The 25873-nt window shown below is 53.5% G+C and overlaps 10 protein-coding genes across 10 annotated transcripts; 5 read left to right on the forward strand and 5 right to left on the reverse strand.

Annotated features, from left to right (window-relative positions):
• Positions 1 to 1369: 1369 nt before the first annotated feature.
• BJX68DRAFT_185410 (GFA family protein) lies at positions 1370 to 2194 on the reverse strand. Its single transcript, XM_071037286.1, has 4 exons — positions 2003 to 2194; positions 1749 to 1910; positions 1549 to 1669; positions 1370 to 1496 (listed from the first exon to the last, which is right to left on the reverse strand). Exons 1-4 carry the CDS (start codon positions 2156 to 2158, stop codon positions 1465 to 1467), a joined length of 471 nt encoding a protein of 156 aa, XP_070894144.1. The 5' UTR covers positions 2159 to 2194; the 3' UTR covers positions 1370 to 1464.
• A 141-nt stretch (positions 2195 to 2335) lies between these two features.
• On the reverse strand, positions 2336 to 3840 carry BJX68DRAFT_246525 (uncharacterized protein). Its single transcript, XM_071041661.1, has 2 exons — positions 3774 to 3840; positions 2336 to 3729 (listed from the first exon to the last, which is right to left on the reverse strand). Exons 1-2 carry the CDS (start codon positions 3807 to 3809, stop codon positions 2581 to 2583), a joined length of 1185 nt encoding a protein of 394 aa, XP_070894145.1. The 5' UTR covers positions 3810 to 3840; the 3' UTR covers positions 2336 to 2580.
• A 301-nt stretch (positions 3841 to 4141) lies between these two features.
• BJX68DRAFT_278943 (uncharacterized protein) lies at positions 4142 to 5724 on the forward strand (the record flags this gene model as incomplete). The annotated part of the gene is made up of 1 exon (XM_071048631.1): positions 4142 to 5724. Exon 1 carries the CDS (start codon positions 4159 to 4161, stop codon positions 5722 to 5724), a length of 1566 nt encoding a protein of 521 aa, XP_070894146.1. The 5' UTR covers positions 4142 to 4158.
• Positions 5725 to 6194: 470 nt separating this feature from the next.
• On the forward strand, positions 6195 to 8071 carry BJX68DRAFT_271581 (uncharacterized protein; the record flags this gene model as incomplete). Its single annotated transcript, XM_071046976.1, has 7 exons — positions 6195 to 6314; positions 6369 to 6445; positions 6492 to 6527; positions 6587 to 6801; positions 6854 to 7437; positions 7488 to 7640; positions 7700 to 8071. 7 exons carry the CDS (start codon positions 6195 to 6197, stop codon positions 8069 to 8071), a joined length of 1557 nt encoding a protein of 518 aa, XP_070894147.1.
• Positions 8072 to 8074: 3 nt separating this feature from the next.
• On the forward strand, positions 8075 to 8980 carry BJX68DRAFT_246529 (uncharacterized protein). Its single transcript, XM_071041662.1, has one exon. It carries the CDS (start codon positions 8175 to 8177, stop codon positions 8760 to 8762), a length of 588 nt encoding a protein of 195 aa, XP_070894148.1. The 5' UTR covers positions 8075 to 8174; the 3' UTR covers positions 8763 to 8980.
• Positions 8981 to 9319: 339 nt separating this feature from the next.
• On the reverse strand, positions 9320 to 14603 carry BJX68DRAFT_278945 (transcription factor domain-containing protein; the record flags this gene model as incomplete). Its single annotated transcript, XM_071048632.1, has 11 exons — positions 9320 to 9871; positions 9926 to 10006; positions 10052 to 10261; positions 10311 to 10843; positions 10897 to 11031; positions 11091 to 11134; positions 12866 to 13209; positions 13259 to 13743; positions 13798 to 13995; positions 14241 to 14376; positions 14427 to 14603. The coding sequence occupies 11 exons, from the start codon at positions 14601 to 14603 to the stop codon at positions 9320 to 9322; spliced, it is 2895 nt and encodes a 964-aa protein (XP_070894149.1).
• A 477-nt stretch (positions 14604 to 15080) lies between these two features.
• BJX68DRAFT_278946 (Hydantoinase B/oxoprolinase-domain-containing protein) lies at positions 15081 to 19382 on the forward strand (the record flags this gene model as incomplete). Its single annotated transcript, XM_071048633.1, has 7 exons — positions 15081 to 15126; positions 15176 to 15286; positions 15347 to 16111; positions 16162 to 16710; positions 16767 to 16886; positions 16935 to 17726; positions 17779 to 19382. The coding sequence occupies 7 exons, from the start codon at positions 15081 to 15083 to the stop codon at positions 19380 to 19382; spliced, it is 3987 nt and encodes a 1328-aa protein (XP_070894150.1).
• A 146-nt stretch (positions 19383 to 19528) lies between these two features.
• On the forward strand, positions 19529 to 21247 carry BJX68DRAFT_278947 (putative endo-polygalacturonase; the record flags this gene model as incomplete). The annotated part of the gene is made up of 1 exon (XM_071048634.1): positions 19529 to 21247. Exon 1 carries the CDS (start codon positions 19775 to 19777, stop codon positions 21245 to 21247), a length of 1473 nt encoding a protein of 490 aa, XP_070894151.1. The 5' UTR covers positions 19529 to 19774.
• A 942-nt stretch (positions 21248 to 22189) lies between these two features.
• Positions 22190 to 22475, reverse strand: BJX68DRAFT_271586 (uncharacterized protein; the record flags this gene model as incomplete). Its single annotated transcript, XM_071046977.1, has 2 exons — positions 22190 to 22308; positions 22385 to 22475. The coding sequence occupies 2 exons, from the start codon at positions 22473 to 22475 to the stop codon at positions 22190 to 22192; spliced, it is 210 nt and encodes a 69-aa protein (XP_070894152.1).
• A 1337-nt stretch (positions 22476 to 23812) lies between these two features.
• BJX68DRAFT_278949 (Alpha/Beta hydrolase protein) lies at positions 23813 to 25714 on the reverse strand (the record flags this gene model as incomplete). The annotated part of the gene is made up of 2 exons (XM_071048635.1): positions 25114 to 25714; positions 23813 to 25063 (listed from the first exon to the last, which is right to left on the reverse strand). The coding sequence occupies exons 1-2, from the start codon at positions 25570 to 25572 to the stop codon at positions 23813 to 23815; spliced, it is 1710 nt and encodes a 569-aa protein (XP_070894153.1). The 5' UTR covers positions 25573 to 25714.
• Between the last annotated feature and the right edge of the window lie 159 nt (positions 25715 to 25873).

Raw genomic sequence — 25873 nt, forward strand, 5'->3', positions numbered from 1 at the left:
GCCCAGTAGGAGGACCACAAGCCTGGAATTAGGGTTCCGAGTCTCCGCCTTTGATTGTTCCAGCCGGTACAATGCCGTCCCGTGTCCAATGGCCTCCATGTATAGACCTTCTTCGATGAACATTCCGCTCAACGAAAACTGATGGATTGGAACTGGTCCAAACTCGAACAAATGTTATATAGCCCCAGTATGTGCTCTGCACCATACTCGCTCTTTATTGCGTCAGTCTAATAGCACACGTCAGTAGCCGAAGTCAGCATCGGGAATCATCAAGCAGCACCAGGTCAAAGACAAAATGCTGCATCAACTCGTTCTCTTTTTCATCTTCAGCTCGCTGGTATCTGGCCAGGGCCCTGCCCTGCCATACTTGGGCAGATCCCTCGCATGTTCCCTCCAACCCAAATTAGGGCTTCTACCTCCCCTGCCCTCCCGTCGAGCTGATTGTTCCAGCTACCAGAGGGTGACTGTTACCCCTGACACAGCGTGAAAGTCACATCGAATGGATCCCTATGCGCAACCTCTGACCGTGTCTTAGGACCACCACCACCACCGTTGCAACTGTAACAACTACCGTCACTGTCACCGGTCCCGTGCTTCGCCGGGGCATTGACAGCGAAGCACGAGCCGTGACCGTCACCCCCACAGCATTGCCAACCTACATCTTAGGACCATGCACTCAGCCCGGCGTCTACGGCTCAGCCTGCGCCTGTATCGGCATCCCGCGCACAACAAACACAGCCCCTACCCCCACCTCTTTCGTCTCTGTGACCGCCACCATAACGACAAAAATGACCGTCCCGCCCGTGGTATCCTGCACAGGCGGGACATGCGGCAGCTACGAGCTCTATTTCTGTGACACACCGACGGGAATTTGCACCTGCGGGATCAACGCAGATGGTGGTGAGGGGGTGTGCTTCGAGGGAGGGGGCTGCCCGACTGTATCCTGCACCACCAACGACGATTGCGATCCGGGCTACGCTTGTCTAGTCGACTCTTGTTGTCAAATACAAAGTGTCTGTTATCGCATCGCCCCTGGTGGGTGTGTTAGACCCCCACCACAAGTAGCAAGGCTTGCTCTGGAAGGTGAATCCCCTGGGCCTTTTAACCGTGCCGAGTGATGCTCCGAGTTGTATTGGGTGTCTCCAATCATCGTTGCGGCCTGTTTTTGTTTACAGCTGACCTTGTATTTTTCGGCTTGTCTATTGTTCGTTTCTGATGTTTAACATGGGGCACTTTGGATTCAACACGCCATGGCCAGGGTCAGTGACTCCAACAATAGTGATTCTTGGACTATTGAACCACCTCAGGTTCGAGTTTGTTTCCACAACTACTATGCTTACTACACCTCGTCGCTCTGATATCATCTAATCCATTCGTAATCATATCGTCATGCAGCCAACTCATAGACAAGCTCCATCCCAACGGTCTCCCGCAGACTCCACTCATGCTAGTCTCGCAAACACCTCACTCCTTGATCTGCTTCTTATGAAAAACATCTACACAATCAGTATCAGCACTACATCTTCAAAGGGGAAGGAAGAGACTCACTCGGTACCTCCGGCATCCAACTCGCGCGATCCTGGCAGAAGAATTCTCCCTTGGGCGGCAAAACCTCCGGATCATCCAGGGATCCAACGACAAGGTACCGGAATTTATCCTTTACGGCGTCCTAAGCAACCAGATATGTTAGCACGATGCCCCATCAAATTTTACCAACAGACCAAAAATCACGCGGAGGGGGGACATACCCCATACTCGCAAATAAAACTCCCGCAATTATCACAAAACTCGCGATGAACAATCGAGCCCGACCCGTTATCACCTGCAAACTCTTTCGTTGCGCCACTTGTGATCTTCAGCGCATCTTTGGGGATTTTGGCTGTCAGGCCGTAGTTCGTTCCGAATGCTTTCTGTCCATCACGCACCCTAATTAATTCTAACTTCGAACTCACAAGATTGCAAGGACGGAGGGAATCTATTATTTGCGATAGGTATAACTCACCTTGCAGCTTTTACAATGACACAGCGAGGTGCGCGCCTCGTCGGGCGAGGAGAGGGTGAGGTTGTATTGGATTCTGCGGCAGGTGCAGGAGCCGGTGTACGAGGGCATTCTGGATATTAGCGAGAGGGCGCGGCGGGTTGTTAAGTTGAAGCGCATGAATAGTTGATAGCAATTTCAAGGTTAGTTAATACTGTGGTCTTGAGGGCGGATTGAAGTTGAGGGTGAGATGGTGGATGTGGTTTATATACTCGCGTAGGTTTGACGTCATTGGTGGTCAGGCACGCAGGGCGACGCCACCAGAAGGTATGGAGTATGGATGGAGTAGTACGTAAATGCATGATATGAAGAACATTTTGAATTGAAAGAGTTGATTGGCTCAACACAAGGGAGATCATTAATACCTTTGCTTGCGGGATCTGGAGTGGTTGTTCATGCTCGTGTCCGACTATCGAATTGGCGCACACATCGCACTTTTACTCTATAGGGCTTGTCCCATGTGTCTTCACAACTGTCTTCATAGTACGCCCTACCGGAGAAATCCTTAGAAGCCCTGTAGAAAAAGCAAGCGTGGTAACCATCTACTCCCGCCACACCAAAATCCCATTCTCATACAACCCCGTAATAATCCCCACATTCCTACTCGCATCCTTCGCAGCCGTAGCCCCCGACCCAAACTCCTTGCTAGAAACATACAGATCCTCCAGTCCACGCTCGGCAGTCCACCTCGCGACCCAAGTCGGAGAATTCGACTTCCAGCACTCCTGCGGGACCGTTCCGTCTTCTGCGATACAGCTCCGACGGTGTTTGACGAGTTTATCGAGTGTTGGCGGGTGCGGGTGGCCGGCGATTAGGAGGGAGCCGTCGCTGTTTGTTGAGAGGTTATCTGGCATATACGGGACGGGGATTGCGCCGGATTGTACGAGGGAGTTGTCGTCTAGACGGGTATACAGACGGACTTCGGCAGCTGATGTCGCGGCCACGGCGACGGTCGAGGCATTAAGGATCGCAACCCCGTTCGCGAAGGGCGCGCGCGCAACGGTCCGGACTTCGATGGGTTCAGAGGCGATGTTCACATATGTCACTGTCCCACCGGGGATACCGAGGTATGTCTCTGCGAGGGCGCCGAGGGGCGAGTCCCGGCGGCGGATGTAGTGGTCGTTTGTGACGTAGAATTCGGATCCGCTTAGGAGGGCGAGGGAGTTGGGTGTTCGGATTAGTGGGTGCAGGATTGTACGGGTGTGTTTCGCGACTGGTGTGCTTTTGGACAGGTCGAGGGTAAACACGTCGACGCGCGAGCCATCAATGTGGTGGTTGCACACAAAGAGCGTTGACGTGTCGCGGTCGTACTCTACGCCGAGCGGGTGAAACGACAAGGCACCCGGGTAACCCACAAACTTGACCGGGGCCAGAGCCTTCTCAGAGTCGTCGACCTCCTCGTAGCGATAAATCCAAAGTTTTCCATTGGGAATCAGCTCGCGCTTCGGGTGGAATGTGCCCATGACGGTGTTCCAGAGGTCGCGGCCAGAGTCGCAGCTGAGGATCGCAAAGGCATCTTCTTCGATGATGATGCCGTCTTCGCAGTTGCGGACTTTGTTGACCAGTTTGTACGAGTGGCTGGAGAATTTGTTGATCTCGGGCAGATTTTCGGGCTTGTTCTTTGCGAGCAAAGAAAGGGCTTGCTTGCGGCCCTGGAGCCAGGGGAGGGACCAGGCGACGAGGACGACCGCCTGGGATTGTTAGCCATGTCTACGAAAAGTAGAGAATAACTTACGATGGCAAGCCGCGACAACAGGTGAAGAGACGGCATTTTGTTGGTGTCTGGCTCTCCGGGAAAAGAGAGAAAGGAAAAAAAGCGAGAGATGTTCAGCTGAGGGAGGCCTGAAGTATTTATTGATTAATGTAGTGCACCGGGGCCGGCTCCACCGAGGCTTCCGATCAAGCTTACGGCCTTACGGATTGTCCAATTATACTTTGCTCCACTATGCCAATTCCTTCATTAGGCTATTCAGCTGCTGCTGAGTAACCCCAGGTGGCAGAGTGGTGCCTGGGTGCCTGTTGTAGAGGCCCAGGCGCACTAAACGCGAACCATACTATAAGTCGGGGGCCATTTCTCCTTTCTTCACCACTATTCACCTACCACTTACTTACAATATACCATGCCCGACCCCTCTACTCTCCCGCGGGAGATCTTCCTGCAAATAATCTACGATGCAATCGGCGGAAAACCCGACCAGTGGATGTACTGCTACAACATCCTCCCCGCCGATCTGTGCCTCATCAACTGGAACTGGTACCACACGCTAAATCCGGTACTCTACTCGCGTTTCGAGTTCAATGGCAGCGGCGACGATACCAAAGCACTATGGGGCTTCTTCCGCGCCATCATCCTGCGTCCCGGGCTAGCGGGGCATATCCGCATGCTTCGTCTCACAAGTGAGTGTAAGCCCGCGCGTCCGCCGAAGACGGCGGGGTTGTACCGGAGAAGTGCGAAACTCGTCCAGCGGGCTATTACCCAGGCTGGCCTTGGGCATGTTGGGGATGCAGAGGCGGAGCTGAGGCAGGCGGACCATAGGGCGCTGGTTGCGTTGATTCTTGCGCATGCGCCGAATCTGGCCATGTTGCAGCTTCATGTTGCGAGGGAGGATCCGTGGCTCGATACGATTTTGGCGCATGCGATTGATAAGGATCGCAGCGATACGCCTGAAGCTGTCGCGTTTCAATCGCTCCGGACACTCTACTTGGCCAGCGCCGAAACGCCACCGATCAATGCGAGGCACACATATCAAAGCCGCGAGGTCTCTTATCCCGCACGCATGAACAAACAACGCGCATTTCTCCGTCTGCCAAATCTCCAGGAACTTCAATTGATCGATGCGCAGCTAGACGACGACCTCTCCACGCTCGACCCAGAAGAAAACTCGCTCACGCAGCTTACAATCGCCTTTCGATCCCCCGTTGAAAACCTCCAACCAGTCCTGGACTACACGACAAATCTCACCCACCTCTCGCTCTCACTCAGCATAACCGGTCGCCATTACGACCTGCAGATGCATCACGACATGTGGAACGCGCTCCTCCCGCTCCGCAATCAACTCGTCTACCTGGACATCTACTCCCCCGAGATGAACAGGGACCCAGAAGGGTGCGAGAGCGAGCGAACGCCCCGCACAGAACTCTTCAAGTCCTATAGCCACCTTTCCTTCTGCTGCCCGCTCCGCCGGTTCCTGAAAATCCGGCAATTAAGCATAACCCCCCTCCTTCTCCTCGGCCACAACTGCCGCCACGAAACGCCCCTGAAGTTCGTCAACCACCTCCCGCCCAACTGTGAGTCCTTTGCGCTGTACGGCGGCGAGCGCTCGTGGATCCTGTCATACATCGAGAAGCTCGCAGAGGAAATGGCGCTCATACCCCATAACAACCCACCCCTGCGTCTAAACTCGATCGTCGTCGACGCGCCCTGGCCGCCGACCTGGTCGGGACGGTTACCCTATGGCAGCATGGTTGGGATTTGTAAGGAGAAGAGGATTATGTTTAATACGGCCGGTCGAGACTTTTTATTTTATGGCGGGGAGAATACGCATTTTACGAAGGTTACGCATAACGCGGCGCTTGGTACTGCATCTAGAGAGGAGTGGTTAGTCAGGAGGAAGGCGAGGGATGTTATGCCTAGAGGCATCGAGGTTGATGGGGAGAAGGGGACGTTGGATGAAGACTGGGTGTAAGCTGTTGTGAAACATGATCGAGTGCTTATCTCGACTATCACAATGATTCTCTCACTAGCATGGCGACGCCAAGGTATAGCATCTCAACTAGTCATAATTAAAACCGTCATATTCTCAGCCTCGCCTCGAGCCTCCTACTCTTCGCATCGTCGTCTGGGCACAGATAAACCACTTATTAACCGCAAGACTCACACTGTGCGGCGCTCGGCTATCACCACCCATTTTGCAGACGCAATCCTGCAGGACGCCACAAGGCCTCAATCCCAATCATCCCGTCGCACCGAGTCGCACAAGACAGGGACCGCGCTCCATTTCACCCGGCTGTGAATGCCCCTCTTTTTCTTCTCTGGGGTTTAGTGCCTTGCGGCTGTAATCATGGGGAAGCTTTTATCCCGCGATCCGCTCACGCTGACTTGGCTTTGTGTCCACTTCGTCTGCTTCCCGATCAAACATAGGCTCGTTCTCCTATTATGGCACCAAATGTCGTGTTTGGGATGGAGCTCGATACGCCCATGACGGGTCTCGATCCCGGTGGTGATGTTCAGTTCAAGCCCGCGGCTTGCACGGTTGCAGAGATTATACGATACCCCGTAGGTCCTTGTTATCACTGTCTCCTAATCGAAGCCTTTTACTAATCTCCGTAGGATGGTAAATGCAGCGACTACACGCACAAGATGCTCCAACAGGGCCAGCTCGAGGAGTGGGTTGAAGAAAGGGCACGGTACCTCCGCCATCCGAAGCCGTACCGGCCAGGCTAACATCTCCAGGGCGAATTTGCCAGCGATACCAAATACTGTGGGCGAGTGAGATGGATGTTCGTTTCCCCCTGCAAGTCTTGCACTCTTGTGACTAAAACGTGTAGATTCGCATGTACAGCGCCCACAGCGCTCGACTCGGAGGGAAACTATGCCTCGTCGAGCGAAACGTTGGAGCTCGCCATGAGCCAAGAAACGTTCACCTCGCTGGCGCAGCGATACCAGTTCTCCGGCTGCCTAGATGCCTGGCGGTATCGCGCGACATCGGGCAGTGCCTCGCGAAAGATCGAGTATGACGATGCTGGCGAAATCACATCTAGTAGTGGGTACCTCCGCCCTGCGATTCCACGACAAAGAGAATAACAGCAATCCAGACTTCACCCTCTCAATGCGCCTCTCCGGCAGCTTCGCCTCCATACTTTCCATAAACCACACCTTCATAACGAACACATCCACAATCCTCGCCCTCCGCGTCTCCCCCTACGACCAGCGCCTCCTCCAACGCACGCTCGAACAGCACAACAACCTAATCGGACACGCCCTGCTAATCCCCACGATCCTAATCAAACTCAGCCTTGCTAGCAACATGCTCTTCATGCAGAAGATCCGGCACGAGCTCAGCGTCGTCGAAAAGGCAACGGGCCAGCATGCCTGGTTGCAGATCCCGGCGGCTGATGCGCCCGCGCATGATAGTGAGCTTTCGAGGTTGGGGCATGCGGCCAAGATTGATGTTTTGGTTTCGTATAGGAGGATTGAAGCTCTTAGTTGTTTCTTGGAGCTGGTCAAGGAGAGTGCAAGGCAGTTTGAGGAGGTAATCGGGAAGGCTTTTGTGGGGAGTAGTAGTAGGGGGCCGAGAGATGCGTATATCCAGTGGGTTGGCGATTTGGAGCAGTTGGTGAAGTTCAGGATGGTCGATTTGAAGTATAGCGAGCGGAGGGCGGATAATCAGCTCACAGCGGTATGTGCCCGAGTGGCCTTTCATCCAGGTCGAGGAACTGACCGCTGTAGATATACGGCCTCCTCGCGCAACGCGACAACATGGTCGGCGTCTCCGTCGCCATCGAGTCGAAGAAGATCTCCGAAGCCTCAAAGCGCGACGGCTCAGCGCTGAAATCACTGACCGTCCTCACGGCCGTCTTCTTCCCGGCTACATACATCGCCGTAAGACACCCCGTATCAGTACCTCCTTGTCCCAAGACCACAATAGCTCACGTTGACAGACCCTCTTCTCGCTCCCAACCTTCGACAACACACCCTTCTGGCTCTACTGGGTGGTTGTGGTCCCGCTGACGCTGATAATCTTCGGGTCCTGGTCGTGCTGGACGCTCTATCGGCAGCGACAGATCGCGCGGGAGACGATCCGGAGGGATATCGACCAGGATGTCAAGCTGGATCCGGAGCGGGCGGTTTTGCCTTCGAGCCTACAGGGGGGGTCAGGAATGGCTTCTACGGGGGCTACGTCGTTTCTTGCGAGTACAGTGCGGCAGATAAGGTCGCACACGAAGGGTCTGAATTCTCAGGGTGAAGGAGTGGATGGCGGAGTGAATGTGGTGAAGATTAGTGAGTTGGTGGGGAGAAAGAACGGGAGCTAGACATCATTGAAAGGCGGAGTTGCTGGGTATACTATTATTGTTCGTAGATATCATGACACGGTAGAATGAAGCAGTCAACACACCCCGTCGGAGATCGAAGCGCATGTTCTTTTTGCACACCATGAATGGAAGAGAGACGCCAAACCCCACGAATAGAGATAAAAGCATAGAACTCGCCACAGGCCCATCTCACCATCCACCCAAATCTCCATCCGCATCCAACCTCCAAACCAACCCCCACCACGGAGACCGAGTCGCCTTGTCTTCCTCTCCTCCCCTCCCCACATCTCAGTGCGAAGCCACCGGGCTCTTACGCCCCTCCCCTCCCCGCTGCTTCGACCTTTGTACCTCCTCACCTCCCTCGCCCAGCCCCTGGCCCGCATACCTCCCCTCCGAAAAGTTGTACTCATCATCCCAATCCTCTTTGGCAGCGAGCAGCGGCCCCCACGTCTCCCGGAAATGCGCGAAGCCCTTTTTCATTCTGGTGAAGAGGGTAGCGTGGGCGGCACTGGGTGTCGGGTGGGCGGCGTTGGCGGAGTTGAGGTCGGTCGGGGGTGTGGTTCCGCTCATCGTGAATCGAGTGGTGGTTAGGTTTGTTGAAGGTCTGGGAGGAGATTTAGGTGAGTTGCTGGGCGTGTTAGTGGAGAGTTTTGAGGGAGATGAGACGCGTGCTGGAGGTCAGCGTGGGTGAGAAGTCGCGTGGTCTTGGGTCTTGTTTGCGTTGCGCAGCGCGATCGCAGTTTCTTTGGCTTGAAAGTCGAGTATCCAGCAGCTCTTTAGCCGGTTCTTTCGTGGCTTGTAGGTTGGAAACGTGATGAGAGAGTCATGGTCGCGAGATGAGGCGGGAGTTGTTGAACGTGGTGAAGGGCGGATTTGTTTGGGATGACGACACCACTGCCGCGCCAAGCCGCTAACCTGCCTCAACCCCGGCGTTATGCGCGCTTAGCCACGAGCCCACGCTGCTTGATTATTACTGTTGTCGCGGTCTAACGTTCATTAAGGCCAGCATTCTTTGATGAGCTGATGGGCTGGCTTGCGGCTCGGTTAAGGGTCCAGGATTTCGAAACATGTCATAGGAGGGTTCAGCTTTATCATTGTGCTGCTAGAGGAATATATATTGTGGCTCGGAGCGATATATCGGCGGTCCAAAGAGATGGTGCAACTCGTTGAAAGAGTAGTTGAGCTTGGTAAGGCGATAGGAGGAATTCCATATTCACGTCACTGAATTAAAGTCCGAAATGTTCATTCTCAAGCAAGACTGATATACTGATAACTCTCATGCCCCCACGCCCTCTCGATCCCATAGTCCAAACCAGTCGTAGCAAAGGCATGTTTCACAGCATCTATTGTTCGTCGTACGCTGCCGAGATTACGTAGCCTCTGGATACTCGACAGTCTGTCAAGGACGAATCGTCGATGGTCTTCGTCCTCCACCCCAACGTTGCCGAGGATGAATAGTGGCCAAAGAAGTGTGGCCATGTCCGGGAGGGTCGCGATGGATTCGACTATCATTGAGATGAGGCGGTCCTTGGAGAGCCCCGATAAAGCGAGGGGGAGGCGCGTGGGCGCTCTCGAAGGGCCGTCCAAGGGTGGTTGCGACTGTTTGGGAAAGCCGAGGCGCTCATGCATGTAGAGAAGCGCGGTGAGATGCTTGATGTTTGCGATTTGTTGGAGATCTTGTCGATCTGCTGAGTGTGGGGGTAGGCGTTGCGTTAGCGTCAGGAGAGAGAAGTGTAATTGATGTGTGGCCATATCATGATCGTGGATCTCGGATGGCGTCAGGGGACGTGTTCTCAAAGTCTAACAGTACTCCATCAGAAGGCTTGTCTACATGCGCTCCTGTAACGCACATACCCTTGCTTTTGTGGAGGCTAAGATGGAGATCCTGTTGATCAGTGTCATCAGACCACGTGAGCAGCCCATCAAAACGTCTATCTAGAATCCAGTCAGTATCAGCTACGAATGATCAGGCCACCGTACCTCCTCAAGGTTTTCACTCTCAGACCATAGCTGCAAGTTGTCGTCTCCATCCCATTCATCGGACACCGTGCGGGCCATGATATCGTGAGCTATAAAGTACATGCGGAAGAAGTTCCATAGGTCAGGGGAGCGTTGACGCACACTGCAGTCTAAAAGCTGCAGCCCACCACGGAGATGCGTTATCCACGAGGCAGAGCAGCCGTCCGAGATCTGTCTCCTATAAGCGATCATGAATGCCGGTAAGGTTGGGGAAACTCACGTCTTGAAAGCACAACATGAGCACAGCAGCAACCGTGCCTTCATCATGAGTGCAAGTGGAGATTTCCTGTCGGAGGCTCTGGAGGGCAATTTGTTTGTAGTGACATGCTTCATGACTGGACTGCGCGCTACCAAGGAGACGGAGCTGGTTTGCCGCGACGGCTAAAAGGGCGTTTCGTAGCGTGTTGGAAACGAAAGAGAGTGGGATGACGAGGGAGATGTAGGGATTGTGCGATTCGCTAAGTGAGCACGATGGACTGATGCCCCTGATGAAGTAGTCGAGGAGGTAGCTGTCCGAGTCGGAAAATGTGTGGAGGGGATGGTAGATGGAGAATGCGGGGGAAAGGGTGAGGAAGTGGCCCTGGTCGGTGCTTCGAGGGGAGTAATGCGGGGTTTCCACTTGGCCGGATGCAGCCAAGTCATCAAGGGTGACATTGAGAAACTCCCAGCGGTCGACAAAAGAGTCCAGAGGAATGGGTCGAAAGTCGGACTTTCTCCGGCCCTGCTTCGCGGTGGGTTGTTTCGTCCAGACTCCTGCCAAGCTTAGCCCTCGAGGCTCCAGAGGAAGGAAGGTCCACGCGACGCACCTTCGCGCCCAAAGCTGATCCCCCGCTGGATGGCATCCTCCCTGAAGATCAGTCTCAATCCTCGTGAGCACGCAAGCCCCAGCCTTTCGCAACGTCTGCAGCGGGGCTGTTCTTCGGTACATTGAATGTGCTTCGCTAGAGGCTATCAGTCTTCAGTCTGTGCTGACTGATCTATATGCTCACAGAGGGCTGACCTTTACACTGGAAGCATCCAGTTCGCCGACGACTTTCAAGCTTTCTGCGCGACATGGCGCCTACAGGAGTGGTGGGTTCAGAGGTGGGAAGAGGAGTTGGAGGCGAGTGTGGGGAAGAAGCCTCCTTATCTTCGCCACTTTTAGCGTGAATCTTATCTCAGGCCAAGTGAGGCACATGAGCAGAGGGTCAATTATATCTATCAAAGGAAAAGCAGCACTACTTCCCACCGCTTTATTGTCAAGTGCACTTGGACAGGGTGGGATAGAAGTCTATATAACCTGGATTCTTCATCACTATTCCTTGAAATTAGAGACAATGGGTGGGAGTCTATCCTGACATGGAATCCAGAAACAGAGCCTTTCTATTCAAGAGGGGAACCTGGTAGGAAAGCCCATATCAAGGCAAAAAACAAGAGGATGCAAATGCTTGAATTACAAAAGACATGCTAAAGGAGACTCTGCAAAGAAGCAGCCTTTATATCCTTGGCACCCATAATATCGCTGTTACATCCACAGGCCACCATTGTGCCAAAAGGGCTTATCCTCAAAGCAGGTAGTGCATCGTGAGCAAAAAAAAATAAAAAAAAAAAAAAATGCGCCGGGCACTCGTTCCTGGCCCCGTTTTGGAAAACGTCCAGCATAAACGCCGTGCCGTGGGCGGCGCCATACTTGGCATTATGCACCATCTCATCAAGGCCCATGTGCTTCTTATGCTTCTTGGAAACTCGATGATAGCACATCATGCTTGTATGCTGCAGAAGGTTATCAGTCAATGACACACTCTGTTTAACAAGTGACCACTGACCACCGACCGCTGACCTCGCCCGTTGCGTGAGCTTCTAAGAAAGTAGCCACTTGTATACTATGACACTGCACACCAGGGTCGTCCATTGGGCCGCCTAGACATCAAATCCAGTACCTGACCCAACACTCCGACGTCATCCTGAATTCGATCACCCAATACACAAACATTGATCAGGCCGTACCGCGTTGGTGATTACATCGTTCGATAGAAGAGGCAGGTGCATCCGAGCGCTTATCTTTTCTCCTAGACAGATTGTCTTAGAAGCAGCTTTCTTGACGGGAATGTCTTGCTGCAACGGGACGGTTCGAAGCCAAGTACCAGGATGCGAGAGAGGTTACCATACTATGCAAGAAACATGTACCGGAAGAAAAGGCCTGGTTTACCTACGAAAAAGTGCTGCGAGATGTATTAAGCCGTAGATACTAAGGACTGGTCTCTGGAGGTGTGCATGGCTATGATGTGTCGGTTGATCCTCTTCTTTCTCGTGGATAGATTAGGCTGCACGGTGACAAAAGTACCATTACCTTTGGAGTTCGGGGCAATAGAAGCATCCGGGTAACTACACTGCGTGTTTCCTTTCCCATCTCAGTCAAAGCTAACCCGAAAGAATACATCGGACTTCCAATTCAGGTCCCTTCCCTGGCTACCTAGGGCCTACGAGAGCCGGGAAGCGATCCTACTCAGGAGTCGGAAAAAAGCAAATTGGAGAAAGGAGGCCGGGATCAGGAGTCACAAAAGCAGAGAATGTCAAAGAAAAAGCGAACACGAATTCTTTCAGTTGAGTTGAATGCCTAGTGGCAGTGGCAGTGGTCGTTGGTGGTGATGACAATGAGTTCATCCAGACTCTAACCACACGCGAAGCTCCATGATACCCTAGAGACATTGACGAGTGCCCAAACAACCTTCCTAACTCGCCATTATTGCCAGGCCAGCCCAGACCTAGATATAATATATAACTTATGTGGTATACTTGAAATTCCTCTGCTGGAAATCCGTCTTATCAGCAAACGCATCGACCAAATCCTCCTCCCCAGCAGGTGGGACACCATCCGTTCGTTTCCGATTCAACGTGAGCGCAATAACCCAATAGATCCCAATCAAGACAACGCAGGCACAGTAGCAAGCCAACATGGCGGCAAAACCACCAGTGTATGCCGGTGCCTGGCTCTCGCGAAACGTCTGCGGTCCGATGAGGTTTCCCACGGCATAGCCGATGTATAGGATGGAATACTGTACGGTTTTCTTGGTGTTGCCTGCTGTGTTGGCCTGCGACATGGAGATTCCGACGACGTAGGGGCCGAAGTAGGTGTACAACTGAGTACAGTTAGCGGTCGATTTGGGTACAAAGGGCGACTTTGCTTACCAAGTAAATACCAACCATCTGCCCACCGATATTCGTTCGCGGCAGGGTATACACGATAATAGCACCAATGGCCGGAACACAAGACGCAAGCATCGTAACCAGGCACCGGCGATTTTCCCACTTGGCCGCAATCCACGAGAAGATAAACGCCGAGAGTGTCGACATGACCCCTGTCGGCATATTCAGCAGCGACGTATTCACAGGCGAGAAACCGAGGTTATTGATGATGATCCCGCTGAACGTCGTCAGACCTCCATTCGGGATGTTGATGGCGATGTTGAAGAAGAACAGGATCCACGTCTTCGGGTCGATGACGGCCTCGAACGCTTGATCCCATTTCCACTGCCGGTTCGTGATTCCCGTTTTGTTTTCGGCGAGACGCTGCACGGCGTGGTATTTCTCGCGTTCGGTGAGGAAGAAGGCGTTCATGGGGGAGTCGGGGAGGAAGATGAAGGCGATAATTGACCATATTGCGGAAACGGATCCTAAACAACACCAGGGTCAGCGAGGGCAGTAAGATGTCTGAACGGAATACTAACCTGTAATCAGGAAGAGGTACTGCCAGATTGACAGAGGTGCGCTGGACGGGATATGACCAACGGCCCACGATAGAAACCCGTTGACAATTGAGCTTGCAGCTGCAAACACGAGAGCATTGCGAGGAGGCTGCTCCGACTTGCGATAGAATCCGGCGATAATAAGAGAGATTGACGGGACGATTATTGCCTCAAGACATCCTGAGACAACGTTAGCGGCCTACTCGTATGTTTCATCAATGACGTACCCATGAAGAATCTCAACGCCATTAGCCCGCTCCAGTTGCGGGAAACTGGCATGAGAAGTGCCATGGCGGACCATCCGACCGAGCACGCGCAGAGGTATTTGGCAGACGGGAGACGGTGGACTAGGTAGGTGGATGGCCACATTCCCACAATGGCCTGTCACGTTGAGCAAAAGAGCGACCAAAAGGACAGAAGATAACTCACTCCCAGGGACAGGATAGACCCAGCCCACGAGTACTGCTGGCCGACAAGGTTGAGATCGGTCTTCAAGCCATAGATGGCGGCGGTACTAAGGGCAACCTTGTCCACGGCACCCAGAGTCGCTGTAAGGAACAGCTAGACACAGCTGTTAGCCTTGGTGAACATTCCGTGATCATTGCACCCACCATCGGCAGCAGAATCCAATCCATCTTGCGTATCATCTTTCGCTCTTCCTCTGGGGACAATGGGTCGACTCCAGCGTTGTGGGTCAGGTACTGAGCAGCTTCGTCCATTGCCATTGTGACCCCCTGCTTCTCTGCATCGGGGGCTTCAATAACAGGGACTGCGTCCTTGGTGGCCATTGCGATGGTCAAGTACAGAAGAGTATGAGACTGTAAGTGAGAAAGTCAAAAGGTGATCAGGCCAAATTGTCCATCAGTCTCCGAAGGACACTTTATACCCATCAGCCCGGTATCACAGATAGCAATCACCCGACTGACAAGATTACTCGGTCTCCTCGAGCCTGCCCCGTCTGGGCGGCTTACTCCAACTTTGATGATAAGAAACCTGGGGGCAGATCCACATTCCTCGTGTGCAGCCCACAATGCTCATTGGCCGCCGCGTCTCCACCAGCCGTATCGACCTTCCCAGCATTTCGGAGTGAGGAGTCAGGAATCCCGACCACGTTTTGAGAACTGCAGGTCGTATCGACCTTCCTGCGTTTTGCGAGATGCCGACTTGGAGATATGGAATTTGGCCTCGGGCTGCGATTATAAAGCTGCCTGATAACCCGGCGATAGAGGTGAGCACTGATCAACTCACTCATTCAGTTCTCCAAAATGATGATAACAGAGCGGACTGCCGGTGGTGTCCGGATTGCCATTGGTGAGATAGCTTTTTCTTACTCGAACCCAAAGGCTTATACTCTTCATAGACCGCGGGGGCACATTTACCGATGTATGGGCCAGTCTCCCAGGCAAGCCCGATATCGTCCTCAAACTTTTATCCGTCGACCCTGCCAACTACGCTGACGCCCCGACTGAAGGTGAGTGACTGCCTACTCCAATGAAAACATGACTATGACTAACGGAAACCCCCCCACAAGGCATTCGGCGCGTCCTCTCCCTCTACCGGGGCGAGGAGATTCCCCGTGGGGTCCCACTTCCGAAGGATGACCTCGAGTCTATCCGTATGGGGACCACGGTTGCGACCAATGCGCTGCTGGAGCGCAAGGGGACGAAACATGCGTTTCTTGTTACCAAGGGGTTTCGCGATCTGTTGCAGATCGGATATCAGTCGCGACCTCGATTGTTTGACCTGAACATCGTCAAGCCGGAGGTTCTCTACTCGGACGTTCAGGAGATTGATGAGCGAGTCACGATCGAAGGGTTTGACGAGGATGTTGACGGCATCTTCAAGACGAACAAGGAGATTCCTGGTGTTCTCGTGAAAGGGACTAGCGGTGACATGATCCGGATCCTCAAACCACTGGATGATTCTGCCGTCCGGCAAACATTGAAGGACCTCCGGGCGCAGGGTTACGATACTGTGGCCGTCTGCCTTGCACATTCACACGTCTTCCCAGCCCATGAGGCCCGCGTCCAAGAGCTCGCGCTCGAAGAAGGCTTCACTCACGTCTCGCTGTCATCGACGGTCGCAGCCAAGATGATCAAGATGGTCCCTCGCGGAAGCTCTTCATCCGCAGATGCATACCTCACTCCGGAGATCAAGCGGTATCTCAGCGGCTTCGCCAAGGGATTCCAAGATGGAAACCTCGACGGCGTCCGGTGCGACTTTATGCAGTCGGATGGTGGACTAGTTAGCCATGACCGGTTCAGTGGCCTCCGTGGTATCCTCAGTGGACCTGCTGGTACGAGTCCCCTTTCCACACCTCAACAGTCTAGAGCTGATTGATAACAGGCGGCGTCGTCGGGTACGCGCGCACATCCTACGATGCATCCTCCGGAACCCCAGTCGTCGGCTTCGACATGGGCGGAACCTCCACGGACGTGTCCCGCTTCGGCGGAAGCTTCGAGCACGTCTTTGAGAGCGTCACGGCGGGCGTCACCATCCAAAGCCCACAGCTCGACATCAACACCGTCGCGGCTGGCGGCGGGTCCATCCTCTTCTGGAGAAACGGGCTCTTCGTTGTTGGTCCTGAAAGCGCCTCGTCACACCCAGGGCCTGCGTGCTATCGCAAGGGTGGGCCGCTCACTGTGACGGACGCGAATTTGTTCCTCGGTAGATTGATTCCTGATCTATTCCCAAAGATCTTTGGCGAGAACGAGGATCAGCCGCTTGATTTGGAGATCGTCAGGGAGAAGTTCATTGCGCTCACAGATGTGATTAATCGCGATACGGGCGATTCACTTACGCCGGAGGAGGTTGCTTGTGGGTTTTTGGATGTGGCGAATGAGACCATGTGTCGGCCGATTCGGGCGCTGACGGAGGGGAAGGGGTATGATATTGGTATGTTCTTCACGTTCATAGTCTCCTGGAGCTTTGTTTGTTCTAACACCGTATAGCAAGCCACAATTTGGCGGTCTTTGGAGGCGCAGGAGGTCAACATGCCTGTGATATTGCCAGGACGCTGAAGATCTCGACGATTGTCATCCACAAGTTCTCTAGTATTCTATCAGCATATGGTAAGTCTGACCATTGCTACCTGCACAAGAGTCACTAACAGCGTATAGGAATGGCCCTAGCAGACGTTGTCCAAGAAGCGCAAGAACCCGTCAACGAGACATACGACGAGGCCTCGCGCTCGCGACTCGAGACGCGCCTCTCAAACCTGCGAAACCAGGTCAAAGACCAGCTCATCAACCAGGGCATCCGAGAAACCGACATTGCCTATGAGATGTACCTCAACATGAGGTACCAAGGAACAGAGACGTCCATCATGGTTCAACAGCCCGCCGACGGGGACTTCAAGGCCGAGTTCCAGAAGACGCATCTCCGCGAGTTCTCCTTCTGTTTCCCAGATGACAAGGTAATCTTCGTTGATGATGTTCGTGTTCGCGGTATCGGTACGAGCCAGAGGAAGGATTGGGAAGGCGAACAGCTTGGACAGCAGCTGCGTGGTTCGAGCTTTGGTGTTAAAGCTGGGAAGCCTGCACCGAGCATGGTCAACCAGGTTTACTTCCCAAAAGTGGGACACAAGGACACGCCCGTTTTCCTGGTCCAGGATCTGCCGCCTGGTCTGCTGGTAGAGGGTCCTGCGATTATTGTTGACCAGACACAAACGCTTGTTGTGGCGCCTGACACCGTCGCAAAGATTCTTCGTTCACATGTTGTCATCGAGGTCCTCGACACGGCGTCCCAGGCAGTTGAGCAGCCTACTGTCGTTGATCACATCCAACTTTCTGTCTTTGGGCACAGATTCATGAGCATTGCCGAGCAGATGGGGCGTGCTCTGCAGAAGACCGCGGTCTCGCTGAATATCAAGGAGCGGCTTGACTTTTCGTGTGCTCTTTTTGGGCCTGAAGGTACGTAGCTGCTTTATACCAGACTGTGAATGCCAGACTTACAAACTTGTAGGTGACCTTGTGGCCAACGCGCCCCATGTGCCCGTCCACCTGGGCTCAATGAGCTACGCGGTCAAACACCAACACGAACTCCACAAGGGAAGACTCGTCCCAGGAGACGTCCTCGTCGCGAACCACCCCGAATCCGGGGGAACGCATCTGCCGGATATAACCGTCATAACCCCCGTCTTCGAAAAGACCGGATCAACTGTCGCCTTCTACGTCGCCTCGCGAGGCCACCATACAGACATTGGCGGTCTCGGCGGGACGTCCATGCCGCCCAACTCGACAGAACTCTGGCAGGAAGGCGCAGCAATTAGATCGTTCAAGCTTATCCACGATGGTGTCTTTGATGAAAAGGGGATAACTGATATCCTCCTCAGTCCGGGGGATTTTCCCGGGTGCACGGGGAGCAGGCATATCCAGGATAACATCTCGGATCTCAAGGCACAGATCGCGGCGAACCACAAGGGGATGGTTCTCGTGCAGGCTCTCATCGAAGAATACACGCTTCCCGTCGTGCAAATGTACATGAAAGCCATTCAGTCCAACGCGGAACTCGCAGTGCGGAACTACCTCCTTTCCACACTAACCCGCCTCGGTCCCAACCTCTCGGCAGTTGACCAAATGGACAATGGCACACTGATCAAACTATCCATCTCCATAACACCACAGGGCTCCGCAACATTCGACTTCACAGGGACCGGCGTCGAAATGCTAAGTAACATCAACGCGCCACCGGCCATAACGCACTCGGCAATAATCTACACGCTCCGCCTGCTCATCGGCACAGATATCCCACTGAACCAAGGCTGCCTCGCCCCCATCGACGTGATATTGCCCAAAGGTACCTTCCTGAACCCATCTAGTGGCCCCGCCGTCTGCGCGGGGAACACGCAGACAAGCCAGCGTCTTGTCGATGTCATTCTTCGCGCCTTCCGTGCGGCTGCTGCTTCGCACGGGTGCATGAACTGCCTGGGTTTCTTCGGCGAGGGAGGGGTCGATGCCATTACGGGGAAGAAGAAAGACGGGTACGCGTACGCCTTTGGGGAAACCATCTGCGGCGGTTCGGGTGCTACCGCGGCCGCGCACGGCGCATCAGGTGTACACACGCACATGACGAATACCCGAATCACAGACCCCGAGAGTCTCGAGAAGCGGTACCCGGTCATTCTCCGGGAATTCGCGATCCGACCCGGGACTGGCGGTCGCGGGGCAAAGAATGGGGGGGACGGAGTTGTCCGGGACATCGAGTGTCGTGCGCCGCTTAGCTTCAGCGTTATTACTGAGCGGAGGAGTGTGGCGCCGTATGGCATGGAAGGGGGTGGGGAGGGGGAGCGTGGCGCGAATTATTGGGTTAGGCGCGTACAGAATGAAAAGGGAGAGGATGAGTGGAGGTGGGTGAATATGGGGTCGAAGAATATGGTCAAGATGCAGACGGGGGATCGCTGTGTGATTCATACGCCTGGGGGTGGCGGGTGGGGGGTTCCAGGTGTAAACGGGGTGAACGGGCATGTCAATGGGCATGCAAATGGGGATGGCGCTCCCAAGATGCAGTATCCAAGGGCGTCTGGGAGTGTAACTGCGTATGTTGATGCGCAGGCTGCGTCGAATTAGATCCTGTTCAGGTAGAGTTAACCTAATGCATTGCATGATCGGTGGTACGGTTTTCTCGTCGGTAGAAGGTCTCCCGGAAAACGTTCCGAGATATAGTCCGGCTACCCCTCATGACAGGTAGACTTATCGGTTAATTACCAGGAGATCGGACCCCAGTCTCCCCCCACGGGGTTAATGGCTTCTCGTTCTATCCAATGAGATGAGCGTGGAATCCGCTCATTTACCGACTCCATGCAAGTGGTGTCTTCCGGTACATCCTCCGACAGGAACCATTGCGAAAGCCAGATATTCTGGTCGGAAGAGTATAAATGTCTTGACTTGATCGACTGTTAGTGAGTTATCAAGAGGTCCATTCGCAGTCACTGATCTCTTCTAACCGCCTTGTGCCCAAAATGCTCCAAAAGAAGCTATGGTCCATCCTTGCCCTGGCCTGCGCAGCCCTGGCGGCTGATACGGACTCATGCCCCTCGAAGAACCCGGTGGTAGTCTACCCCAAGCCTGCGGGACTCGGCAGTTCCACTTCATACACAATCCAAGTTCATCCCTCCGGCAAATCCCACCAAAAGCCCTACAGCATGGAACCCTGGATCACAACCGTCGCCGAAGCAAACACTACAACGGGCCGGAGCATGATCCACAATACAAACGTGGTCAACTTTGACTTTTGCAGTTCTGTCGATATTACCCTCACGTATAATAATGGTCCGATCAAGTCAGCTGTCGTCCGCCCCGCCTCACTTCACATAAAACCTCAGGTCAGGGGAAAGTCAATCAAGTTCTCTCTCGACAGTCCCAAGAACGTCGTCGTCCAGGTAAACGACGATATATGGGACGTGCTCCATATCATAACCAGCGCTCCGGAAACAGATGTCCCTAAACCTTCCGATCCCGATGTAATCTACTTTGCTGCGGGTATCAACAACAGCAGCGCCGCAAGCAATCTTACAAATGGTGAACTCATCATCCCATCCGGGAAAACAGTCTACATCGCCCCGGGCGCGACGGTGAAGACCCCGCTCGTCTTCCCCAACGCAACAGCCGGCGAGATTCGCGGCCGAGGTGTCCTGCAGAGCGCAAACATCCAAGTCCGCAGCTCATCAAACATCGTGATCCGCGACCTCCTTTTCCTAAACAGCAACATCGGCACACACATGGCATCCGACGTAACAATCAGCAACATCGCCTCCTTTTCCTCAGGCCAATGGGGCGACGGGATCGATCTCTACTGCAGTAGCAACGTCCTCATCGATAATGTCTTTATGCGGAATTCCGACGATAACATTGCACTCTATCAGGCGCGGAATGGAGATTACGGGGATTCGTCGAATCTCACGATCCAGAATGCGCAGTTGTGGGCCGACTATGCGCATCCGATTAATATCGGGACCCATGGGAATACGCCGAATCCTGAGACGATGGATGGCGTGCTTATTAGCAATATCGACATCCTCGACCACCGCGAGATGCAACAGTGGTACCAGGGGTGTCTAGCAATCAACGCGGGAGACAGCAACATCATCCGGAACGTTCGGGTCGAAGGAATGCGGGTTGAGAATTTCAGACAAGGTCAAATCGTTAACCTCCGCGTTATGAATAACACGAAATACAATACTTCGCCCGGACGCGGGATCGAGAATGTGTATATCAAAGATTTGGAATATACCGGTGACCGGGCGAGTACGGCGCTGATCCTGGGGCTTGATGCTGAGCACAAGGTGGCGAATGTCACATTTGAGAATCTGATTGTTAATGGGAGGGCCATCTACGATGGGATGGCGAAGCCGAGCTGGTATTATACGGCGGATATGGTTCCTTTGTTCGCGAATGAGCATGTTGAGGGGTTGAGTTTTGTTGCTTCTCCATGATGTGGTAAAGGCCATGAAAAAGAGCTGGGGTTGGGGTTTGGTGAAGAGTGCCTAAACATGGTCCCCGGGGTTGGCCTCGTTTACACGATAGCTTGGGGAAGGGTTGAGCGCTAGCTATCAAAAACAACCAGCCTCGTTGGCACTTGAAACGGTAATCTGTGGTAGTCTGTAACTTTAGATCACCCTATCTACATGTGAAGAATTAGCTAGTATGGATGACAATGCCACGTCTGATCAAAGCTTCTATTCCTACTTGTATATTCCCTTGTCCTCATTAGTAGTCCGCCGGGATCTGTTGATCGCGGCCGCTCATTCGTAGAATGCAACGATCAGCCCCGCAAGGCAGTGCACAAACATATGGAACCAATCTAGATATTAGCAACTTGGCTTCTGCCCCACGGAACAAGAAATGATTATTCAGCTGCAAGAGTCGGGGTCGAAAGGAAGTGGGACATCGAGTGATAGGTTTCTGGCTTCGAAACCTTTGAGCTAGCCGGTAGGGCTGAGGTCGCAGAGCAGATATCGGTAATAATACCCCATGATTGACAGAGTTTGGATATCATGACAATGGTGGTTAGGGATGTGCTATTTGGGGGCTGTCGGTGAGCTTTCAGCAACCGCGGTGAGACGGCCACGGGGAGCTTGTTGGACCCCGTTCAGCCGGCGGAATGCTCTGTGGATACCTTGCAAGGCCGTTACTGCTTCCAGGCGGACTTGAATATTATCTAGTTACTTGAAAACTGTCTTTGCATTGATCACCACATGTATAATTTTTATAATCACATGAACCTTTGTATAACAGAGTTTGATATAGGGTGTGGTCCCGATGACGGTGGCCAACTAAGCTCCCATCCTCAAAGTGGTACTACATACATGGCCCGGGATCTTCCCACCCGTTCCCGAAATCTCTCATCTATTTCCCTGCGCTGATTCAGAAACAGTCTAGGCACACGTAGGCCCGTTGTCCGCGCCCACGTTCTGGCACGTCTGGCCATTGGAGCAGGTAGTGACCGGCTTGGCGATGCCGTCCTCGCCGCACACCATGATGGTGTTTGCAGCGGCTATTAGTTGTATCAAGTCAGCAACGGGTTCATGGAAGGGCGGGATACAACAAGGAATTGTATAGGGGAGACTTACCTCCAGCACCGCAGGATGTTTCGCCCGGTGAGCAGAAGGCGGAGGCGAAACCGGCCAAGAGCGCAGCAAGAGTAAGGGTGAAGAAGCGCATTTTGGTTATATTTTGTGCGTCGAGGAAAGGATCTTATTTTGAGTAATTGGGTGAGATATGGTCTTGGAATTCAGGAACTTCGAGCCCGGTAGCCATGGAGTTTATATAACTTTTGATAGAGGCTCGTGGGACGGTGCTTCCGGGTACGTTGGGTGCCAGGGTGGAGAATGTACAGCCTCAAATCCCATAGCCAGTGGCACCAAAAACGTACGAGGACATATCATATCGCGGCCGGTGGACGATGATGCTGGCTATGCCCATGGGACCCGCCCATTACACCCGCTCTGTCTTTCAGCCTCTCTGCCGGGACGCTATGATAGGTAGACTCCTTGCTCCAGGGCTGACATGTCCTGGCCCCCAATTGTGACTGTGGATCTCCTGCGAGCAGATCAGCTATCCTGGGGCAGATCTACCTCGTTGTGGGCCTCGGTTAGGTGGGGGATGTCACGATATTGCTGTCTGTGACTGTGGCAGCTCCACGCTGTCGAATCGACAGCAGCCCTCAGATGTCGATCACTTCACAGCGTGAAACAAGCCCACTTTACTAAACAGGGGCGATAGCATAGGCCACGTCATGGGCGAGAGCACAAGTGGATTGACTGAGCAACGTCAATGCGTGCGATGTCGACCACGTAGCCTTCGACAATGTTAGCACATAGCCAGCCAAGTCATCCCTGGAGTCACACAGCTACAGCACAAGATGACAATGTTATCGTGGATACCTGTGCGAGCTCATCCAGCACTGAAGCCTGCAGATCATGTTTAGCAAGGTTTACAGTGGGCCAATGGGTGGGTACAGTCTACATATTCACCAATCAACTGAGTGGATGTGTGTGAGCCACATCTTCCGCACCATGCTCAATTTAGACTGGAGGCTGGAACGCCTTGAATGTTCCCAAAGGAGGTGCAACGACCGCGTGAGGCATTCGGCCTGAACAAGGATTTTCATCCCTCTCGGCGGGTTACCTTTTTGATCCTCAGGAGGCTCAACGGTGTGCGGGATATAGTTGCCAGGCATTGAGCCATGGACTGTTCCAAGCACGAGGCATACACGTGCTTGGTACTGTTGCGGGTGCTCTCTCTTCGACACGAGGACTCGGAGACGCCTTTACCAAACGATGGTCAATGAGGACTATGGCAGGCTAATTGGCCAAAGTGAGAGCTGACGTTAAATGATAGGAAGGAGAGCTATACAGCTGGCTAACTGGTCAGACCAACGTTTTGGTCCTAGTGGACCTCCAGCAGCTTATGTACAAAGACTAAGCATCTCATGGAACACATCTCATGGTACACGTACACATCCACAAAATCAGCAATTATAAGCGCGGTGGTAGAGGTTAGACATGCAAAATCCCAACGTTATCTGCTATCCAGTCAAAAGCCCTCGACCGGTAACGGTCCACAATCAAGCTTGTCTCCGAGGCGAAGACCCGGAGCTGCTCCTGGCTGCTAGCCCAACGCGGCCAGCTCTGGTGGTCGTCGCTTTCATTCGGATCCAGCGAGTAGACAAAGTTGATGAAATTCCGGCGAAAAGTCTCGGCCGCGTAGACTGTCCCATTGCCGTTGAAGAAAGGAGCTGTATCGGATCCGTGTGTTGTCCCGAACACTGGTGCACCCTTGTTGAAGCTGCCCATGTACGACCACGATGGAACATCTGGATGGGCGGTGGAGCTATACGTCAGGAATAGTCGCCGCATTAAGATAAAGATGACGTCTCCTATGACGGCCGATCGCTCCTTGAAGCCGGGGAAGACCTCGTTGGCTAATCCGGTTCCGAAGGGGCTGCCATTCTCAACACACGCTTCACCTTGGCCATAAGTGTGCACAAGTTCGCTCATCTGATCTTGGTTCCCCTCGGCGAAGAAGCACCCCTGCAGGTAGTCGGCTAGGTGTTCAGTCGTAGTCAGGTTGCGCTGCAGGATAGAGATCAACGTGCCTTCATCCTCCATGGTTCCTACGATCATTGGCACGGCGGCATATCTTCCCTCCCTTGCGAGAATCTCAGGGCTTTCGCGGAGTGTCTTGCCGTCTGGGCGCGGGAGGTATGAAAGGGCAAGGCCATTGTATGACAGGGGGCCCGGCAAGGTCGAGACAGCATGATGAAAGGTCTCGTAATCGACCTCCCGCAGGCATTGGAGGCTATTCTCAGCCTCGCTGCAACCGGCAGCTTCGACCACCCTTTGATACACTCGCTCGGCTTTCTCCGAAGACACGGATTCTGCTGGAGTCATGCTGCCGGAGCTCATGATTGCCGCGCGGAACAGTGGCCTCCCCGTGAGCGAATGCGAGTGGTTGCCATTGTTCAGCGCCATTTGATCAAAGACGGAGATGGAGCCCGCCGAAATGCCCCAGATGGTGACCTTGGTGGGATCGCCGCCGAAACTGGCGATGTTGTCTGCCGTCCATTCCAGGCCTAGACGCTGGTCGAGGAGTCCCAGATTTGCAACGCCTTCTTCTGCGACTCGCTGACCGGGCAAGAAGCCAAAGCCATTGATCCTGTAGTTCACCGCAACAAAGATAAACGGCTTGCCAATGTCAATTCCGTATCGAACAAAGTCCGCGGGGTCATTATCTTCAGTACACCCAATCTAGGTGATGTTTGTCAGTTTGTGCCTGTAGCATAGCTGGAAGATCTCACCTCGAATCCGCCTCCGTAAATATAGAATAGAACAGGAAGACGATCCTGACTTGTAGTTCCACTGGGGCGGGTAACTGTAACAGTCAAGCAGTCTTCGCTTTGATCTGTCGGAGCTGGGACGGTGACACCAGAGTCTCCAACAAAAGACAGAAGATCCATGATCCCGGGAAAGTCTTGCTCTCGGGGTTGCTGTTGGGGACACGCCATGGCGTGCCCTGTACCGTCGATGGTCCCTAGCTCATGGGTAATCCTTTGTGGAGGTCGCAAGCGTAGGTTCCCGACCGGGGATTGAGCGTAGGGAATCCCGGAGAAGGTGTCAACGCCGTTGTTAGACCTGCCCTGGACTGTGCCACCTTGGATCGAGACAGTCAGGTTATCGTTATTCCATCCTGGCAGTCGGTTCACAACGCCCTGGTAAACAACCAAGGGCCACAGCGAGAGATCCTCAAAAAGACGCATATTGTGTATATCGGGCAGCACGGGTCAGTCAGTTTGTTGGATTGTGAGGTCCGTCTTGGGATATTCCAGTCGGTTTATAACCCTGCTCAGGGGTAACTTGAAATAAGGAGCACACATGCTGTGGCAGGCAGCCGTATGTGTCACAGTGACGGGCGTTGTATCACTCGAGGAGCCAACACTTTGGGATGTCCCACAATTCTCGGCTCTTCTCAGGGCATGAATAAGTGGAATTGACATATTACCTATTTGAGACTACTACCGAGGTAATGGAGCATTCGCGACGACGCCTTTGACCTCAGTC

The sequence above is a fragment of the Aspergillus pseudodeflectus genome, assembly GCF_044049435.1.
Source record: "Aspergillus pseudodeflectus strain CBS 756.74 chromosome Unknown BJX68scaffold_64, whole genome shotgun sequence".
Classification (NCBI taxonomy): domain Eukaryota; kingdom Fungi; phylum Ascomycota; class Eurotiomycetes; order Eurotiales; family Aspergillaceae; genus Aspergillus; species Aspergillus pseudodeflectus.

Excerpts from the sequence above, each read along its gene's own strand:
- BJX68DRAFT_185410 (XM_071037286.1), bottom strand. The coding sequence starts at position 2,158 with ATGCGCTTCAACTTAACAACCCGCCGCGCCCTCTCGCTAATATCCAGA. Across the intron at positions 1,911-2,002 it reads GTCATTGTAAAAGCTGCAAG|AAAGCATTCGGAACGAACTA; the intron begins GTGAGTTATACC and ends CGTGATGGACAG. Across the intron at positions 1,497-1,548 it reads TTGGATGCCGGAGGTACCGA|ATGTTTTTCATAAGAAGCAG; the intron begins GTGAGTCTCTTC and ends CTGATTGTGTAG.
- BJX68DRAFT_246525 (XM_071041661.1), bottom strand. The coding sequence starts at position 3,809 with ATGCCGTCTCTTCACCTGTTGTCGCGGCTTGCCATC. Across the intron at positions 3,730-3,773 it reads TGTTGTCGCGGCTTGCCATC|GCGGTCGTCCTCGTCGCCTG; the intron begins GTAAGTTATTCT and ends TAACAATCCCAG.
- BJX68DRAFT_246529 (XM_071041662.1), top strand. The coding sequence starts at position 8,175 with ATGTTCTTTTTGCACACCATGAATGGAAGAGAGACGCCAAACCCCACG.